This window comes from Drosophila simulans, chromosome 2R (genome assembly GCF_016746395.2).
Source record: "Drosophila simulans strain w501 chromosome 2R, Prin_Dsim_3.1, whole genome shotgun sequence".
Lineage (NCBI taxonomy): Eukaryota > Metazoa > Arthropoda > Insecta > Diptera > Drosophilidae > Drosophila > Drosophila simulans.
Window position 1 is genome coordinate 1,694,893 of NC_052521.2, and position 20,509 is coordinate 1,715,401.

General features: G+C 37.9%; 1 protein-coding gene and 2 long non-coding RNA genes across 15 annotated transcripts in view; 2 read left to right on the forward strand and 1 right to left on the reverse strand.

The window, feature by feature from the left end:
• The window catches only part of LOC27209337 (nipped-B protein), a 56,131-nt gene extending 49,858 nt beyond the window's left edge, over nucleotides 1-6,273 (forward strand). For 10 of the 12 annotated variants that reach the window (XM_039292298.2, XM_039292297.2, XM_039292295.2 and 7 more), the window contains 6 exons: nucleotides 38-325; nucleotides 4,455-4,690; nucleotides 4,772-4,929; nucleotides 4,992-5,646; nucleotides 5,696-5,863; nucleotides 5,922-6,273. In XM_039292298.2, the coding sequence (XP_039148232.1) occupies nucleotides 38-325; nucleotides 4,455-4,690; nucleotides 4,772-4,929; nucleotides 4,992-5,646; nucleotides 5,696-5,863; nucleotides 5,922-6,074 (1,658 nt within the window). In that variant the 3' untranslated portion in view covers nucleotides 6,075-6,273. Of the gene's footprint in view, nucleotides 1-37; nucleotides 394-4,454; nucleotides 4,691-4,771; nucleotides 4,930-4,991; nucleotides 5,647-5,695; nucleotides 5,864-5,921 lie in introns of those variants that run through there. The other 2 variants (XR_006541617.1, XM_039292303.2) reach the window with 2 other exon arrangements.
• LOC120284438 lies at nucleotides 233-18,701 on the reverse strand. Of its 2 annotated transcripts, none has more exons than XR_005543691.1 (3): nucleotides 18,614-18,701; nucleotides 855-1,047; nucleotides 233-589 (listed from the first exon to the last, which is right to left on the reverse strand). It is a non-coding gene; the product is annotated as an uncharacterized LOC120284438 (long non-coding RNA). The 2 variants fall into 2 exon arrangements; XR_005543692.2 differs by lacking the exon at nucleotides 18,614-18,701 and adding an exon at nucleotides 13,002-13,223.
• On the forward strand, nucleotides 15,781-18,894 carry LOC120284439. Its single transcript, XR_005543693.2, has 2 exons — nucleotides 15,781-17,360; nucleotides 18,657-18,894. It is a non-coding gene; the product is annotated as an uncharacterized LOC120284439 (long non-coding RNA).
• Nucleotides 18,895-20,509: the final 1,615 nt, after the last annotated feature.

Consider the following 20,509-nt stretch of genomic DNA (forward strand, 5'->3'; position numbering starts at 1 on the left):
TTGATTTCGGCTAATTTCATATATATATTTTTTTTAGGTGAAACAAATGATGGACTGCCTGTTTCTATATGTGAGGATGTATTCCATTGCTTGATGTTCTTCTGCCGTTGTACTAATCAAGAAATTCGAAAGCAAGCACTTATTTCGCTTGGATCATTTTGTGTACTAAACGATGGCTACCTTACTAGATCCGAACTTAAAAATTTGTATTGCGAAATTTTAAGTTCAATAGCCAACGATGCTGGCTTTAAAATAATCTGCATGCGAAATATTTGGATTTATCTAACGGAATCTGAAATGTTTATGCACAATAAGGAAAAAGAATGTTAGTATATTCAAATTTTTTTATTTAATTTATCCGCTGACACATGACTTGGACTTATTGAACAATAAGTAAGTCCAATAAATATTATATATAAACTTAAACTTTATTACCGTTACTCGTAGAGTACAATGGTGATCCGTTTAAAAGGATTAACAGGAAGAAAAGAGCTTTTGCCTATAAAGCATATATATGCGTGATCAGTATCACTAGCCCAGTCGATCAGGCCATGTTCGTCTTTCCGTTTAATTGCCTCAAAATCAGGAGCTATAAGAGATATAAAGTTTAAAATAAGCATGCGAATTTTTCTATTACTCCCACTATATTGTTATCTCATGTTTTAAAATTAATAACAAATGAATTAAGAAGTATAATAGCAAACGTGGAATGATCATCTGGCTAAGTGACTCTGATTAAAAATTATTAGACTTTAATAAGATAATAATAACATTAAGATTATAGCTTAACTATTTAATATTGTTCTATTTTTCTGTGGTATGGGATATTTTAATACTTAAGCATTTTTACTTACATTTTGATTTACATTTTTTTTACACTAGAATCAAATAATTATTGGTCTTTGCGTTGGTAAAGGCCAATTTCAGACTGCACTGATCTCCTTTTTCCCCTTAACAGTAGTGGTGTCTAGGGTTTGCAGCTTAGGATCACCTTATACCCCTTCTCCATTCAGATATAACAGATAAAAGTCTGTAGATAGTCAAGAACTGAAAGACGAGAAAATGCAATGTCATTGACATACACTATTTAACATTTGCAAACATTAACACTTTTGCAGATTTTATTATTTAAATCAAATAAATTAGCTTTTAAATGAGCTCTCTTCGGCTATAGTTATCGTGGAGTTTTTTATGATTCAACTAGATTCGTTGAAAAGTGTTACATAGAGGCAGAAGAAAGCGTTTCCGACTATATATTCTTGATCAGAATCAATAGCCGAGTCGATCTAGCCATGTCATTCTGTCCGTATGAACGTCGAGATTTCAGAACTATAAAAGCTAGGTTCAGCATACAGATTCTAGAGACAAAAAAGGTTGATGTTCAGTATACCGATTCTAGAGACAAAGACGCAGCGCAAGTTTGTTGACTCACTCTAACGCCCACAAACCGCACAAAACTGCCACGCCCACACTTTTGATAAATGTGTTGATATTTTTTCACATTTTTATTAGTCTTGTAAATTTTTATCGGTTACAAAAAATGTTTGACACTCCTACTCTAACGCCCAAAAAACGCCCGCGCCCACTGTAACGCAAAAAAAAACGACCAAAGCTGGCACGCCCACATTTTTGAACCATTTTCGATATTTTGTTCATAGTTTTATTAGACCGCCGACTCGGTCACGGCCACACTTTAGAACAGTTTTTAAATTTCTTCTCATTTGATTTCCCAATATCTATCAATATCCCAGAAAAATTATGAAATTTCGCGTTTCCATTCACACTAGCTGAGTAACGGGTATCGACTAAAGCATTCTCTCTTGTTTTATTCTAATGTTCCATTAGGTGTTCCCCGAGTAATCCATCTATATCGGATTAGAACCAAAACAGCATTTACTTTCAACCATATCTTCAGGCAACACCGAAGAAATACAAATCACAAGCGTGATTTATTTTGTAACTTGTAATCATTTGTAGTCGTTTAATGGGCTTTTCAAAAAAATGTAAAAGCGCAGATAATGTGTAGAATCAGGACTATTATTTTGAACTTTATGGTTTTCATAGTAATGGCAAAAAGTTTTTTGGAAAATTTATAGAAATTTACAAGACCAGTAAAAATATGAACAAACATCAAAACATTTTGCAAAATTGTGCGCATGGCAGTTTTGAGCAACTTGGGTCAACAAAATTGCTCTGCGTCTATGTCTCTGGAAACTGTAAGCTTAATCTCAACTCTCTAGCTTCTTTAGTTCCTGAGATATCGACGTTTATACGAACTCACGGACGTGGCCAGATCGACTGTGCTATTGATCCAGATCAAGAATATATATTATTTATATGGTCGGAAACGCTTCCTTATGACTGTTACATACTCTTCAACGAATCTAGTATTCCCCCGCAATTATGAAAAATTGTTGAATTTTTTTTTCATAACTTTTCATGGCTTTTAGTCTTGTAAAATTCTATCGATTTCCCATAAACTTTTTGACACGCACACAAACCGACCAAAAACGCCACGCTCACACATGAGCACTTTAATTTTTTCTTATTTATTTCACCAATATCTATCGATATCGCAAAAAAATTATGAAATTTCGCGGTTGCATTTACACTAGCTGAGTAACGGGTATCTCAATCGGGGAAGTCGAAACAGATATGGCCAGATCTTGTAGTGTATTCACACAACATGTCGTTGGGTTTTTTTTTTTACTATAAAAATACATGTATAGCAGATAACTGCAGCAAGCCAGGTATTTTTTGACACTACTTGTGGCAATAACAAACACCCGAGTGTTTTGCAACCTTGGTGTTTTTTTTTATTACTTGCTAAAGGACACCCGGGGCATGCTGTACAATAACGCTTTGGGTGAGCGACACACAAGCAACTATCGGACACAGGTAATTTTTTGTATTCATACAATTTGTATGGGTGGAAACGAAACGATTAAAGAAATGAAGGGTTAAAGGGAACACCCAAGAAAAAGGTCGTGCACATGTTTTTGCTTTTGGATGCATCCTATTTCACGGAATATTTTATATATATATTTTATTATTAAAAAAATGTTATACTGAATTAACACTATTCAATTTGATTTTTTACTTGTTTTTTTTTTATTAAATTAAAAAGAATACTTATAAATTTATAAAGTTTAATTCGAAAAGAAAATATTAAGAACTAGTTATATAATATATAAAAAAGGAATGCCTATTTCGTGTTTTTAAATTGTTGTAAAAAGAATGCAAAAAAAAGGAGCCTGTATACAGATTTTGGGCATAATCTATTTCGTTTTTCAGTAATTAGTAGTTAAGAGCTAGGGAAAACGCTCTCTCAGCTTCTGCTCTACTGGTTGGTAAGGGTAACACTTTTCATTATTTTTTCATCGAGACACTAAACACCAAAGTGCTATTGTCACTCATCCCTTTTTGCGCACTTGCCTTTCACCCGTATGAGGGGCGAGTGTGATCGGCACTAGGTACTTGTAAGTTCCCGCGATATGGCATCCTCACCCGCAGTGTGAGTCGAGTGGTAAAAATTGTCCCTCTTCTCTGATATTTGCTTAACCTTTCATACAAATCAAATAACATAACATTCCGCAGTCTTATATCCCGGTAATAATATTATTGGGTTCCTTTGATCAGGGTAATTTAATTATGGCATATAAATTGTCAAGTTATTTAAGGCTACATTTAGTGAGCCAAAAGGCAACACATTTCGAAAACTTGAAAAAATAATATGGGCGTTACACATAGTTTGGACATTATATTATGTATGACCATTGATATGTAGGTAATGCTGGGTTATGTACTTTTTTAAACCTTACTCCCATTTCTCACTTATTGATTGCTTTTTCTTCCTATGTTTTTCCATTACTCCTTATGCAGCTATATAATATACATAGTGGTCCGAACCCATCAGAACTAATTCTAGAGGGCTTTTGTAAGATTATATTAGTTGTCTTGCCAATTTCCATCGATACGCCCACTCTGACAAGTCTCTACCGCCCACACCGTCCCCTATTTCTTCCAAAATTTCTGAAAAATGTTGAACGTTTTTGATCCCACTTGGACTAGCCGAGTGACCGATATCTAATAGTCCGTGAACTCGACTATAGCATTCTCTCTTGTTTAAAAGTGTAGGCGTGAACATACACAGCATCCTTCGTCTAAGCTTTAAAGTTTTTAAAGTTTCCGATATCAAAGGTGTTAAACGGATACCGCTAAAATAAATCGGGTAGTTATCCGATCTAAAATACACGCACATACATATGTTTCAACGAATCTACGGGTATAATCAACGAGTAACGGGTATAATCACAAAAACAATCTTACGGTGGAGTTCTTCGTTATTAAGAATAATATTATAGAGAAAATCTTTTGTATAAATAAGAACAGGATCTCTTACATCATCTATCGACACATTTTTGAGCTTGAACTTTCATATTTAATGATTACAGGGGAAAAACAATCAAAACACGAAGATCTTAAGGAAATGAACGACGTTTCGTCTGGCATGGCAAGTCGAATAATTCAACTATATTTAGAAGAAATTCTCGAATGCTTTCTTAATCGGGATGACACAGTTCGGTTATGGGCTGTCAAAGTAATACAGATTGTCCTCCGTCAAGGTTTGGTTCACCCTGTTAGAATGGTTCCGTATTTAATTTGCCTAAGTACTGATCATAGGATAGAGGTTAGTACGAAACTTAGTTTTTTTTAACTCTAAATTCCTAACTTAGTTGTTAACTCTAAATTCTTATATACATATTTATAGTCCGCTCATCGAGCTGATGCATTGTTAAAAGATATTGATAAAACATACTCTGGATTTGTTAATATGAAAGTGCAATTCGGGCTACAACTTTGCTTTAAGCTACAAAAAATTTTACAAATAAACAACAGAGGGAAACTGGAAATAATTAGAGGTTATGCGTAAGTTATTCATTAAATATTTCTGAATCTTTATATTTATATTAAATATTATACAATTTAAGGAGTCGTGGACCAGATAATACAACTACCGCTTTAAACGATTTTCTGTATACACTTCTTCGCACTACTAAACCGCAAAGGCGTGCTTTGGTGCAAACAGTTACTAAACAGTTTGACGATCAGAAAACATCATTACAACAAATGTTATATATTGCTGATAACCTGGCTTACTTTCCATATGTAGTTCAAGATGAACCTTTATATCTAATCCATCAAATAGATCTTCTTATTTCTATGGCTGGGACACATTTACTTGCTACATTCAAGGAACATATAAAACCGAGCGACAAGGAAGGAGATGTTTTAGAAGATGATGATGACGTAGAAGATCCAGAGGTGTTGTTTAACAGATTGCCCGAAGATATGACAGAAATTATAAAATGTATAACATCTGCTCAAGCATGTATGCTTCTTTTAATACTGAAAGATCATCTGAAGGAAATGTATGCGATTACTGACAGTAAAATTTCAAGATATTCACCTTCTGAACAAAAATTATATGAAAAAGCCGTAACACGTAAAAGTGTTAATGATTTTAATCCAAAAACGACTATTGATGTTATAAAGAAACAAATGTCGCAAGAGAAATTGAGTACGGACATTAATTTTACATTTACTAAAGAGGAGAAATTGGACCTTGTTGTTAAATACCTTGATGTAGGTATCAACACAAATAACTTTCCAATATTTTCTAATTCAAGTTTAGTTTAAGCAACTGATGCTAAAACTGGATCCGGATGATGGAGACTCCGATGCTGATGAATCTCGCGACAAAACAATTTTAAATATCTCTGCTTCTTCTGATGGGGTGACATTCTCCAATTCAGCAAAAAATTCTCACCCCGCTTGTGATGGATACTCATTAACCACCACGGTAAGTCCCTTAAAATTACTTAAAATATAATTTCCGCAATATCACGCGTTTTTATTAGGATGGTGTTGATGTCCCAATGTCTCATATTGCGAAGGCATCTCTTTTGACTTCAAAACCTAGTGGTCGCAAAACAAATCCTGTGCGAACTAAAAAAAAAAGAAGAAAAATGGATTCTACGGATGATGAAACCAGTGACGCTGAATATGCTTGAGCGAACCATTATAATTTTGTGTATTGAATAACATTTAAAATTTTATTTTTAGTACCTAAGCCGAAGTCGAAACTAAGCAACAATAAAATTACATGTATATTACAACACAAAAACATATTATCATGCAAATAAAATAAGATACAAATGAATTGTATTAGTTGGTAATAACTTGATGAATAAAATAATTTTTCCTATTCTATTTCCATACAATATGTTTTTATATAGAAGAAAATACTTATACTTATTATTAACACTAAAAAGGAGAAATTGGACCTTGTTGTTAAATACCTTGATGTAGGTATCAAAACAAATAACTTTCCAATATTTCCTAATTTAATTTTAGTTTAAGCAACTGATGCTAAAACTGGATCCATTAGGCAATTTCGGGCTTGTGGGATCAAGTGGACGCATCCAAAATCCATTCAATATCATATGAAATATATTTAATTAGTAAAGTTTTGGGTCTCATGTTTGGCGTGCATTTCCACTTCCAGTTGCTTTTGAACTTGTCATCTAATCAATGCGAGTCGTTTGAAAAACAAAACAGAATTGCGAATTATATGGCTGCTACTACGAACCAGCATACCTAACCGGTTGGTTAGTATTTATAGATTAATTAATTAAGAACACCGTCGTCTTTGTCGCTCTTGGAGCCACCCAGGCAGAATGCATAACTTCCTTCATTCTTCCCATAGCGTTGCGCTCTTGCTCCTCGTTGATGGCTACCTTCTACATAGGTACGATAGTCGTTGCTCTTCTGGATCTCGTTGTTGGCCTTGTCATTGTCTAGGTATAAGCGGTTTCATACTAGTGGTGATTGTGTAAACAGACAAAAACCAATCCCACATATATTTATACACAATCACATAAAGTAAAAAACAGCTTGTCTATTGTCCCTTTATTTACCTTAAATATCTTATATATTTAGCAAATTAAGTTATAAGAAATTCAAAGTAATTTAAAATTTCTAAGCATAAGCTATACAATGAGATTATTAAACAAAATTTTTTGTTAATCCTGAAAATAGGATTATTTTATATTTACATCTTATATATTTTACAAGCAGTCAAAACATCTTTATGCGATATTGGATATATGAAATATTATCTTTCTATTTTTATACGAAAATGAGAACGTAGCTTTTTCGTTACAACCTTTTGCATTTAATTAGTATTCTTACTCTTCCTATAATTCGTATAGTAAGAAAAGTAATGTAAGCCAATAATTTTTGAATTTAAAAGGTAGTTCTATAGCTGTGGAAGATGTGGTGCATTGCATTATAAACGTGGTTTTGGGAAAACGTCATGTATATAAAACGAAATGACCTTTTAGGTTTTTTGAGACCTTAGTATAATTAATAAAGTATGCAGGGGTGACACAGAATATACTTGCGTTTCAATTTCAAAAAAATTGCAATCCACCGACTATTTGGTGGAACACGAAAGCATCCATAAGACATCCATAAAACGCGCGCTAGTTGCTACAAATCTTACTTCTTTAAATATATCATAAAGCTAAATTTAATCTTTTGTTGCTCATGTTTACTCATGATAAGTTTGTATAATAAGCTGTCACCAAGTCCATTTTGGGTTTTTTGGAATTAGTGTCACTGCTGCCGCAGTCACCGCAGTCGCCGCAGCTTATCGTTAAAGTAGATGGTCGGCTGAAGAACTCTTCGTCGGATTTCAATCGCCGCCACTCAATCATCCCATCGAAGGATCAGCCAATTAATATGGCCGCGCTCTTAGCATAGTTCGATTCCAATATTGTCCTATTGTTCGTAAGGTGCTTTCGAACGAAACCCCTCTTACTAATGACGGATCTACCAAAGGAGGGTCTCGATAGATCTGATGCGTTTGAAGTTACTGGCACCGACTTCAGTGGACCATATTTCTACAATCTGTTACGTACAACCTCTGTGTTAAGATCATTAGACTTTCACCTAGATTCAGCCAGAATCTGATGCAGAGGGAGGGGCCCAACTTCCTATTTGAATCACACTGAGTGAAACAAAAACAAATGCAGTTCGACAGCGGTCGCAATAGTGCACATTGAAATTCTACTTCAGTAATTGGGCATTGACACCCAAAATAGGAGATATATTACTCCTAGGTGGGAACACTTGGCCCATGGAAAGGATGGCCGAAGTAGTCCAGAGCAAGCTCTAGCCCTAGCCCTAGCTCTAGCTCTAAATGTAGAGATAGTCACGATTGTCCTCTCTTAGGGGAAGATACTCTCGGGAGGCATCGGAATCAAAAGATAGAGATTTCGTGTCCAGGGAGAAGTGGAGATCAATAGAAGTCTAACTATCCCAGAGAGAGATCATACACAAAATCCCGGGACTTAAGAATCTACAATATGTTGTGCACCCTTGCCCGGTGGTGAATTCTAATCTTTTCCGAGGACAATGGCACTAAAACGACGACGTAAAAAAAGACTTAGGCCACCCACTCTATTGGCAATCTCGGTGGATCGGACTCGTTTTATCATATTAATGAATAAACCGTGTCCCAGCTCCCACTCCTAGCTGTTCGCCAACATAGACGCGAACAAGCCACTAGGGCTAAACGGGGTACCTGACAGTTCCTTTAGCTGGTCCCTCTCCACCGCAAACCTGGAGAAGTGCATACATGCTCTGCTGTTTCCTCACAATCGACGCAGAACAGCCATTGGGCTTATTTTACGTGGCGGAGCCGGAGTAGATAGGCCCAAAAGTAACCATGGTCCGTAAGGAACTGGGTTGGGTGTTAGGCCGTGCATTTGTGTTGGTATTCTGCTCATATTTCATGTATGAGCCGGTAAGACCACTTCCCCTGTTGAGAGGTTTGCCATCTCGCATTAGGCAGAAAGCCTTTATCTCCAGATTGATTGGCGGTAAGCCCGCCAGAGCTAGTGGTGCATCTTCGATATAGTCTTGAATCCTCTAATGAGCCCAAGGGCCATGCGCGCTCCGTTCAGGTATGATACCCTACTAGTGGCATTGCTCCAGATTGGTGCAGCATATAGCGTTACATTTTTCTAGCAAATCTGCAATTGTTTTGACGACTGCTACATTGTCAACAGAACAGTGATGATGTTCCACAGGATCGATCAAAATATAGCTCTTTGGGGAACACCTGCAGAAGCTCGGTATCTTTTTGGGCCAGTTTCCGTATCGTACCAGAGGATCGGTGTCTCCGGGATCCCCATTTTGTTAATTTGAAGGCGTTCTTTATGTCCATAGTCACAATATTCCTTCCTGCCTCCTAGACATCTATCACCAGCAAGGGAGGTCTTGGCGATGTTACTCACGGCCAAGAAGAGCGTCCAGGGTACTCATTCATTTCCGGAAGTCATATTGCATGTGCTTGTTCTTTGCCTTTTGGAAACAGGACTAGCTTCTGGCATTTTACCTTGTAAGAAAAAATACCTCCAAAAGACATTGCTGACCCTGCAGATGTCAGGTCTAACCAACGCCACTGCTTTAACAACTGCTCCGCTTTGCTGCCTCGACGAATTCGAATTCTGTGCCGCACGGAAAATCGGGGGCAGCGGCTACTGCTGTTGGCCTCCATAATATGGTCTGCATTAGGAATAGTTCCCCTACAATATTAGGCAGGACCCCAGGTTCCGATGGTGTTACCCCTCTCTTCATTAGTTTGTTGGTTACGACCTTACAGGCGAGACCCCAGGTCTACGGTATCCAGCAGTTCCTTATAGGCCCGCCCTTTGGAAGCCTCTATGCTGTGCTTAAATTCTAAGCGTTTTCTTCTAAAAGCCTCCATGAGATCCACGTAGTGGGTACTGCCTCTGGTTTGTTGCGCCGTTCTTCTAGTCCTGAGGCATTCAAGCCTTAGCACTCTTCCTTGTCGTGTATGCAACGCAAATTCTACCCAGCATATTCATGAGGTCAGCCGCCATACACTCTGCATCCCTATTTGATATTTCCGACGAAGTCTGAGCCGGGAGGCTCTGAGCAGCTGCGCAATGATTAACATTGAGCTGGATTACGTTAGTATGGGCGTGCATTATGGTGGTTCATGGCTTCTTTTATGCTCGCTCTGTAGGTATGTAAGGCACGCTAAGCTAACTGTCTACCTCGCTACTGCAGATTAGGCTTTTTTGGCAACACACCCCTTGCCCTTGTGCCCACGCTCACCGCATCTTAGACAGCTGCCTGCCTTGACCACCCAACAGTTAAAATGTCCTGTTTTAGGACCCTATCGCATCGTTCGCGTTCATCAGCAGTGATGCTATCTGCGTCCCATCCTGCATCCTGCGAATCCCCCTGACATCCTCTGGATTGTTAAATCCAGAGCCCTGGAAATTGAGTGACGAGGCGGAGGAGTGACGTTCATTCCGCTGCACGATAGCGCCCGATAGGCCATCTCTTTGAGCGTCGCTTCTAGATCTTATGCTTGGGAACGCTTTTCGCTCTACTTCCAGCAACATCTACGTGTCTGCCTAGTTCGCTGGTACTGACCGACACAACTCCCTAAAAATCGAAAATTTCGTGCATCGCTAATACAAGACGTCCGTCTGCACGAAGGAGGAAACGTCTTCCTTCAATAAGGGTCCTGTAATATTCTACGTTTGTGTTTTTATTTGCTTTTCAACCAATGCGATACATTGGGAGCTTATCAAAGATATCCCTACTGTTGCTTTCTTGCATAGCCTAAAAGGGCTTATACACAAAAAGGAGACCACGAGAAATTTGGTATGACTAACTTGTTTGGCGCAGTGAAGACAGCAAAGCATGACTTTTACCGTGCTCTTTATTTTATCCTTTGATAAGCTGAGAACCCTTCTTTACCACATACCTGCGGTAGTTAATTCTCGATCTTGATGTTTTTCCTCCCGCGCTTTACCTGTAGTTTTTGAATGGTGACCCGCCTTCATCGTTTATCGAGCCAGATGTGGCAAACTTAAACATTAATCGCTTTGATAGCTGGCATCGCCTACCTGCAGCAGTTTTTCGCGGGCAGTGAATAAGGTAAGGTGAGTCTGCTACCCCTGAAGGATGTTGTTAAAAGCCACGCTTCCCACGGGGGGAGTATGTCGGGTCGGGTATCGTTCCTAAATGTATGTCCTTTTTTATTGCCAACATTGGAGGCACAATCAGTCTCTCAGCTATTATTATCTATGTTTGTACTCTCGCGACTGCACATGATTAAAGGCAGTAAACTTTATAAGTACATGCAGAGTTATACATGTGCGCGTATATAGCCAAATAACGAAAGATGCCAGTAATTCATTTTTGCGCTCATCTTCCCGCTTGAATATAATTTCGAGTCACTATTTCTGCCGTTTCGTTGTTGTTGCTGTTACAATGCCTGCTGAAAATTATGGAAACGTTAACGCTAATGCAAACGGAGTAAGATTTTTAAAGCGTATTGCGACTGCAATATATTATAGAGTGGAACGATTAGCGGTTTCTTGTCATGTTCTGCGATAACTTCGTTTGACAATTGTGGTCATCAGCAGCGTCCACTCCGGCATAGGGCACCGTCGCTGCTCCCTCTTGAGCTTTCAAAATTCGCTGGAGGCTATGCTTTATTCTAGTTTATTCTATTTTTACGATGACATTAGTCATCGGATTAGCATATTGCTTGTCATGTTCTGCGTTTTTACAATTCAGTTCTTCATGTGAGGTTGGAGCTGATCGATGAGCTACAACAAGCATTTATGAAAATTCTAAGCGAGTTTGAAGAACTTGATTCGGATGAAATTAAGTCCCTACATCGGGGCGAGATTTTAAAGCGCGTTTCGCAAATGCACTCCGACCCAACCTTTGCTGACGGCATTTCTCCGTGTGATTGTGGCCATCAGCAGCGTCCAGAGTATTTGGAGGACCCAATCTTCAAAAGTTCAATTCCATTGGGAATCCATTTCATCGTTTCTGGAGCAGCGATGCAGAACGCTGGAGAACATGGAGCTCGCCATAGCAAGCTATGCGCCAGGCAGTCAGGTGTGATGAAATTGAACATCTGATTTGTGTAGAAACGATCTATATCATGCTGTGGAACCCTTTTCATTGACAGAAAATTCTGCTGCTCTTCTTGAACATGATCTTATTCAAGATGTTGTGCTCCTGAAATCGTTCGGGAGACTTTGTTCCTTGCCGGGCTCGGATCGACTCTGGAGCATAAATGCAGCTTATAACATCCCGATTCGCAAATCAGCTTCACATTGTTACGAACTGTTTGTCTTAGTTCTGCTCGCTACGAGTTGCAGCGGCTCGCTCAGAGAGTTTGTGTCGTTTTATGATTTCTGTGATTGTCCAAGGAGATGACAGTTTCAGATTAAAGTCGCTTTATTGTAGTATTTAACAACTGACGTTGCCAATGCGACGCCTTGCCTTCTTTGTTCTGTGTGTCCTGGACAACGGACCACGTGCCGGCTCGAATGGCATTATGATGGGCAGTGTGTATCGTCCTTTGCAGACAACTGACTCCACTGTCGTTTTCAAGAAAGATTTTCGGACTCTCATTTTTTTTTCACCATGTCTACCGATATCCCAGAGAAATAAAGAAATTTCGCGATCGCATTTCCACTGGCTGAGTTACGGGTTTCTAATAGTCGGGGAAGTCAACTATAGCATTCTTTCTTGATTTTCATTGAGTTGTGTTGCGATTTCTATTGGAATGCCAAAACCACACGTCTACAAACATCCCAAAAGTGCCACGCCCACATGTTTAGAAAATGTGTCGATTCCAAAGATTTTTAGTTTTTGCCAACAATATGTGACAAATTTTTCCTTAAGCAATTTGGAAATTTCCGAAATTTTGACGGAATCGGTAGAAACTGGGAAGACAAATAATAAATATAATCGTACCCAAAAATTGAACAAAGGCGTTAAAGTAGTGTTTTGTAATTTTAATTGTTACATTGGGCGTGACCAAAATTTTTGTGCATATCGTGATAAATTCTAAGTAAATTTAAACTTACCTTCAAACGGACAGGAAACGGACATGGCCAGATCGACTCTCCTAGGGATTTTTATTTTCAACGCTTTCTTTTACCTGTTACATACTTGTCAACGAATTAAGTATACCCTTAAATCTTATATATTCTTAATCAGGATCAAAATCCGTTATGGAAATGTCTCGATCTCAGGAACTATATTCATTTTATTCATATTATTCACCAAAAAAAGCTTCATACTTCAAAGCGAACGGTCGTGTTTTTTTTTAGCTCAGATTTTAATTTTGTATTTGTCAAACCAGCCGAAGTTTTTAATAATTATCTTTTAGTCTCCTATATTGTAGTAAGTAGTACGTAGTAAGTAAGTACTTTTGTAAGCTAGTGTATCTGCTAGAATATTTCACAAGAATAGTAATTCCATCATTTTGGGAAATCAATGGTATTTCATCATATTGCATTATGTGTTAGAATATTCCAGAAGAATAGTAATTTCATCATTTTGGGGAAATCATTGGTATTTCATCATATTGCATTATTGCACACTGCGTTGCTATTGGTCGGCTGTATTTTTGTAGCTTTGGCATCTCCCGTTTCAGCGCGGCGGCAGCGTGTGGCCGCTGTCGCCGAGTGTGGTTCGAAGGTTAGCACGGAGAAGAAGTGAGTGACACAAATTAATTGTGTGTAGACCTTCGGTGTCTTCGAAACTCGCTGCGTGAAATGGAAAATAATAATTGTGCTCCGACATAAACATAATTATTAAAGATACGTTCGCTTCGCGAGTGATTCTATATGATTACTACTATGCAGTAGTTTAAACAAAAATACAAAGTCTTTTGCATTTTTCGTCTTTGTATTTTGTTTACTCTCCCTTTTGTGCGTTGTTCGTAGTGCTGTTTAGTGTTGTTTTTTGCATGCACATAAGCTGCAATGTGCACCTATTCTCCCGCTTTCACTCTCTCGCTCTTTCGCTCTCCCACACAAAATCTTAAATTTCTGAGCGTGCAGACTGCTCTCGTGCGGTTCTTTTAACATCTCGCTTGAAATTTATAATCTTGTGTTTTCGTTTTGTGTGCTTTTATAAAAATTGCTGCCAGGTTATAAAACCTGTGCAGCCTATAATGATTTGTTGGATATGTGATAGAATGGTGCAAACTAAGTGCCCTAGCTTTAATGGCCGAACAAGTAAGGTCATCTCTTGTTAGGGTAAAAAACTAAATTACTATTACGAGATGAAATCGTTTATGCGCCAAACTAAAGGTGGCTTGAAAGAACTGATCAACAGTTTTGGCGTAGCGAGAGATAGTTTTCGTCGAGCTGATGATCTTCTTTCCGCTCTAATTCACAGTTTAATGGCTTCAAAGCGCAAAAAAGCCGCTGGAGGTAGTCAGCATAAGGCCACGCAACCACGGGCAAATGATCAACAGGGCTCCACAACTGTTGCTAAGATCGGCAGCTAAAAAAGATTCGGAGCAATCCGATCAATCAGCTGTGGAGGGAGCCCACCCTGTGATTGCTAAAGATTCCGATTTGTCTGCACTGGTCTCTCAATCAGTGATTCTTCCTGTCCCGATTAGTTTACCGCCACAAGGAAACATTGAGTCCGGACTACCGGCACAAGTTGGCACTGCAGAAATAATATCTGCATGGCCAAAATCCCTCGCGGTGGTTCCACTAAAGAAACAAATTTTCGTTTCTCGGCTTTCCCCTGATCAAACAGCATCTGATGTATTGTCTTATAACAAAACAAAAACAAAACAAAACGAAAGCCGATAATATAAAAGTGGAAAAATTTAACTTCTCTTACGCTAGGGATATATCATCTTTCAAGATAACTGTCCCAAACGAGCTTTTCTCGACCATATGTTCGGGTGATTTTTGGCCGGATAGTCAAAAATAGGAAAAAGGGGGCCGTGTGAATTAAACTTCCCTCACGTGGCCAGACCACTGCACAATCCGCCTCTTCATCTTCTTCCTCTTCAAAATACTAACAACGAATACTATCTATACTATACTATCTCCTATCAAAATGTTAGAGGCTTGCGTAGCAAATTAAGCAAATTGTATTGTGATAGTCTTTCATTTGCATCCCATATAATAGTGCTCACAGAGACTTGGTTAAACCCGGAGTTACTTAACTCCGAAGTCTTCCCAGATATGTACACTATATATAGGTTTGACCGTCCCTCCAGACGGGGAGGTAAAGTCTTAATTGCGGTTAGATCTTCCCTCGCGTCGGAGGAGTTACTTTTCGACGAGTCCAGTAACTCTGAATTCTTATGCGTAAAGCTGTCATTTTCCGACAGATCAGTTTATCTTACGTGCTCGTATATTCCGCCATCTTCTAAATTCTCAGAATATCAGAATCATCTGTCCGCTATCCAGTCCATCTTGAATAAACTGTCTGACAGGGACCAATTGGTAGTTCTATGTGATTTTAATATACCTGGCACAATGTGGTCCCCAGAAAAACAATCGAATATCCTTCTCCCTTTAGCACAACATGACTTTATTGACTTGCTTGCTCGACTTATCGCTGTTGCAAGTTAAATATATTCGAAATTATCTTGGACGACTGTTGGATCTATGTTTTGTAACAAGTCCTGAAAGTGTGTTTCTGTCCAGGGTAGCACCTCTTACTCAACCTGAAGATCCATATCATCCTACCTTCGAGGTGGCAATCGATACGGTATTAAAAGTAAATTCAGAGAAGTCAACAAAGCAAATTCCCTGTTTTCGCAAGGCAAATTTTCGGAGGCTAAACAATTTTATTGCTGGCTTTAATTGGTCCGATCTTTACTCCTGCAACATAATGACGGATGCGAATAATATGTTTTATACCGCAATTAAATCATTTTTTGACTCTTGTGTTCCGATGTACTATCCGTCAATCTCTAAACCTCCTTGGTTTAATAAAGAGTTGACACATCTAAGAAATGTTAAGTCCAGACCTTACACATAATTTTAAAAAACCGGTTTCCATCCTTTCTAAATATGTAAGCGCTCGGTTAAACTTTACCGTGCTTAACGCTCAGTACTACAGGAATTATTTAAACCGTTATAAGTTCCAGTTCGCACAGGATCCGAAACGCACAGGATCTCTGGAATCTTCACAGTTTCCTCATATATGGCAGGAGTCCTTTGTGATTCCTCTTCATAAAAAAGGTAGCAAACTGGATGCAATTACAGCAATTACAGCAGAATCTCTAAATTGTCGGCTATCCCAAAACCTTTTGAAAATGTTATCCTCCTCATTTGCAGCACCTTTGTAGATCAATCATATTACCGTGTCAGCACGGTTTTATATAACGCAGATCAACAACCACTAACCTCTTGGAGCTAACTTCTTTCGTAATACAGGGTTTCAAAAATAATCTTCAAGCAGATGTGATCTACCCTAACACTGTTGACTCTGTTAATCATTACCTTCTAGTAAGGCAACTTTATCTATTAGGTTTCCCTGATGATCTTCTAAATTGGATTTCAAGCTATCTGAATGTCAGGACGCAAAAAGTCCTCTTTAAAAATGCTCTATCTTGTATTCTCCGAGTCACATCCGGTGTCCCACAAGGGTGCCACTAAAGACACTAGAATAACAAGATGCGTAACACCATACAAATTTTTGGCACACGATACTTGCCACAAGAGAACTAAGCACATAGATATCAAGAATCATTTTACCAGAGAACAAATTGAAAACAAACTAATTTGTGTTAAGTATCTTTCTACAGATTATAATTGACTGATATTATGACAAAGCCACTATCAACTTCCACATTCACTGCACTGCGAGACCAACTGGGGCTAACCGAATTGAATGATGAAAATAATCTGAATGAGCAAAATGAATTTTTATATGAAGTTTGAATCTTTTATATATATATATATATATAACCATAATCAAATCAAAACAATTACTAGTCATTTGTTTATCTATGTTTATCTAACTGAAACTTGAATGATGAAAATAATCTGAATGAGCATAATAATTTTTAAATGAAGTTTAAATCTTTTATAAATATAAGTTAACGACCTGTTCTCGTCAAGAGCCAACGACCGCCCTAGCCAAGACCCGCTGGCGCCCCCACCCTTGCGTGTGAGATCGCAACTTCAGCACAAGCACCGGAAGCAGCTACGGCGATAATGTGCAGCGTCAGGTTCCTTACGCCGGCGCGTTGACGGCAAGCTGATGCGACGTAACATTGTTGAGCTATCATGTGCAACGTCAGCACGCAGGCACATTGTCGACGAGCTTGCGCAACAGAATTTCTGACTTACGCAGCGTAAGCACCCTTGTGCCCACGAGCAGCTGAAGTGGGACTTCAAGCCGGACGGTTTGGGCAGAGTCGATTCGCCGATCAACAGGAACGGAGCGTCTTGAATAAAGTTGTTATTAAGAACCAAGCTTCCAAAACTTATTATTAACATCATCCTATAATCTTGACTCTCTGCCGCTCCTAAAGCAATCAATTTTAACTTTTTTAGTGCATAATTAGATCCTTCTAACACTAATATTTATTTATTATTTAACATTATGTTCGTTTCCTCGTCTCTGTTCTCTTTTCGCGTCTATCTTCTCGCGAATCGAGCCGTACGATACACGGCAGCGCCCATCGGTCATTTACGCGGGATAAAAAAAAAATGAACAAATACCCATTACTCGTAGATTAAAAGGATACACTAGATTTGTTGCAAAGTATGTAACAGGTAGAAGGAAGCGTTTCCGACCATAAAAAGTACATATATTCTTGACCAGGATCAGTAACTATAAAAGCTGGAGTTGAGATTAAGCATAAGCAAAATTATTAAAAAATTGTTATTATGTTTTATTATTTAATATTTATTCGGTGATGAACTTTTTCACTTATACTATTACAAGACACTTTATTACTATTGATTTGAAGCTGTTTACGATCTCATCCCGATTCAGACTGATCTTCTAATTCTTAATCCTGATCCAATAAACCTCGGCCTTAAGCTTTTCATTCAAACTTTTTGAACTTTCAGTTATGTTTAGGAAATTGAAATTTGTGAAATTGAAATTTGCTGAGTGATGCAGTTTGATTGAAGCGCAAAGATCATGGCTTGGTCTCCAAGTAGAGGTTGTGTTTGGTTATTTATTGGGTTTGTTTTATTTATTGGCGACAAAAACAAGGGCAAAGGTAGGATAAGTTGGATAACTAAAAATTAAAATTAAATTTTTTTATTTTTTATAATATTTTTCCTTTTTTTTATTAAGGTGTGAAATTTATTGTAAATTTGTGGTTTTGTACCCGGCCTTAAAAAGTATACAATTTACAGTTCATATTATATTTTTGTATTTGGAATGTTTTTTGTAGGTATGTTATGTTCGCGAATATGGGGATATTGTACTTGGCTTTACACTTGTTTGCTGCTGTGAATATCAAGGATTGATTTCACACAAGTCCAACACATATCATGTTTCACGAACACATCATATTTAAATTTAGTTAGGTGTAGATTTTTCTTGTATGAGCGTTTTGTAAGTTTGTTAAGGTGGTTTATGTATTTTAGTAGAACTTTTGTTGCAATCACTTCTAAGATTTTTAAACATTTTGCACTTTTTATTTTGTTTGAACGTACTTCTTCATTCTTACTCTTTTCTCACAACTACTTACAGTAATATTAATAATAGGTTTTGTAATGTATTTTCCATTCCAGTTTTCCGGCTCCGCCAGTTACCTCCGGTGACTGTTTGTAGGTGGGTCGAGGTCGACTTGGGCTTTGCTTTTATTATCGTCGCTGTAATGTTTTCGAGAAGGAAAAGGCACTTGTTGTTATGATTGCTGTTGGCTATACACTGACTGCCGTCTATATTCTTCGACTTAAATAAGCTAACATGAATATGTATATTTGTATGACAATGATTCTTAGAAATAAAGTATTTGATAAAGCAGAACGAGTTTATATGTATGTATGTATGTATTTACATGTGCTGCCCTGTCTACGAGAGAAGAATGTGGTTTCAGTTTTTTGAGCGGAAGTCGGCGTCTGACCGGCCGCACTATCCGCTGGTGTAATGCCTCTGATATTTATGTTGCAACTTTGTCCGTTGGTATAACAAAGCTTCCCGGTTTAATGTCTTCTATGTGTGTGAGCGTGGTGGCTTAGGGGGAGGAGTGGTGTATGGTAGCGATGGGTCGGTAACTCCCGCGCTTCCTGGCTTTAAGTCGCTGGCGTTTTCACCTTTCTCGTTGCGGTGTGCTTCAGGATGCAGATATCCGCGGATGTGCATTTTTTTTTTTGTGAACGGCCCGTCAAACCTCCACGCCAACTTCGCCGCGAAGCCTCCGACTGCCTACGATAGGTGGTGCTCTAACCCCCACCTTGGGTTTTCATGACCGCCTTCGGAGATTATAGTGACGCCCCTGATCCTGCGCCGCCCTCTTCATGTTTCTCCGCACCAGCTCGAAGATTTCCTTCATCTTCTCTGCGTTCTCCTGCCTAAGTAGACGTGCCCATCCCGTGAATTGCGCTATCATCGATTTGATCTGTTGGATCTGTTTTAATTACATTGTGAGAAAAAATATAACCAAGAAATGCTGTTTATAATTTAAAAAATTTAGGTTTTTCAAGAGAGATTGTTGTAAAATATTTTTTATTTGAATTAAATCAGGATAATGATGTTCAGTTGTATTTGAAAAGATTATTATATCATCTATATAAACATGGAAAGTTTTTCCGAGTTGTTCTCTTAATATATCGTCCATTGCTCTTTGATGGCATACGTAAGAACTCAAATTTCCCGTTGTTAATAAAAAAGGCTGTTTTTCAATATCTGACTATTTCATTAAGATTTGGTGAAATACTGATTCCAAACCAATTGTTGAGAAATATTTTGACTTTCCTAAGTTAGATAATATTACAGACGGTTCATGCATCGGGTATCTGTCCGGTATTGTGTTTTCGTTTAGTTTTTTATAATCAATTACTAGTCGATGTTTTAGAGTTCCATCTTCGTTTTGACCCTTTTTGGGTACTACTAAGACTGGTGAATTATAACGGTTTCTACTTGGTCTTATAAATTGTTCTTTTATTCTATCGACTTCATTATTAAAAAAATCTAAGAGTGACATAGCATAAGGACATTTTTTGCTATAAATTGCCCTATCATTGTTAGTATTTAATTCTCCTCGAATATTTTAGAATGCTCCTTTTCAATTTTATTAATAATCTTTTTTTCAAAATCTTTTATTTGATTTGAAATTATTTTTAGATTATGAATTTTTTCTTAGTCGGAAAACTCAACGACGGCGTGTTCAGTATTCTTTGATCCCAAGATATTAGTTTTTTGTTGACGGATAATTCAACGACGGCGTTCTCAGGATTCTTTGATCCCATGCTATATAAACTTCCCTCGCTCATTACCGTTTCGGGCTTAAATATTCATCAAAGTATTTTTTATAATACATTCTTTAAGTGGAAGAACAAATTTTCCTCAATTAAACACAAGTCCTTGGCAATTCTTTTTTATTTTCATAAATTCCCTTTTTGATATATATATGGCTCTTGTG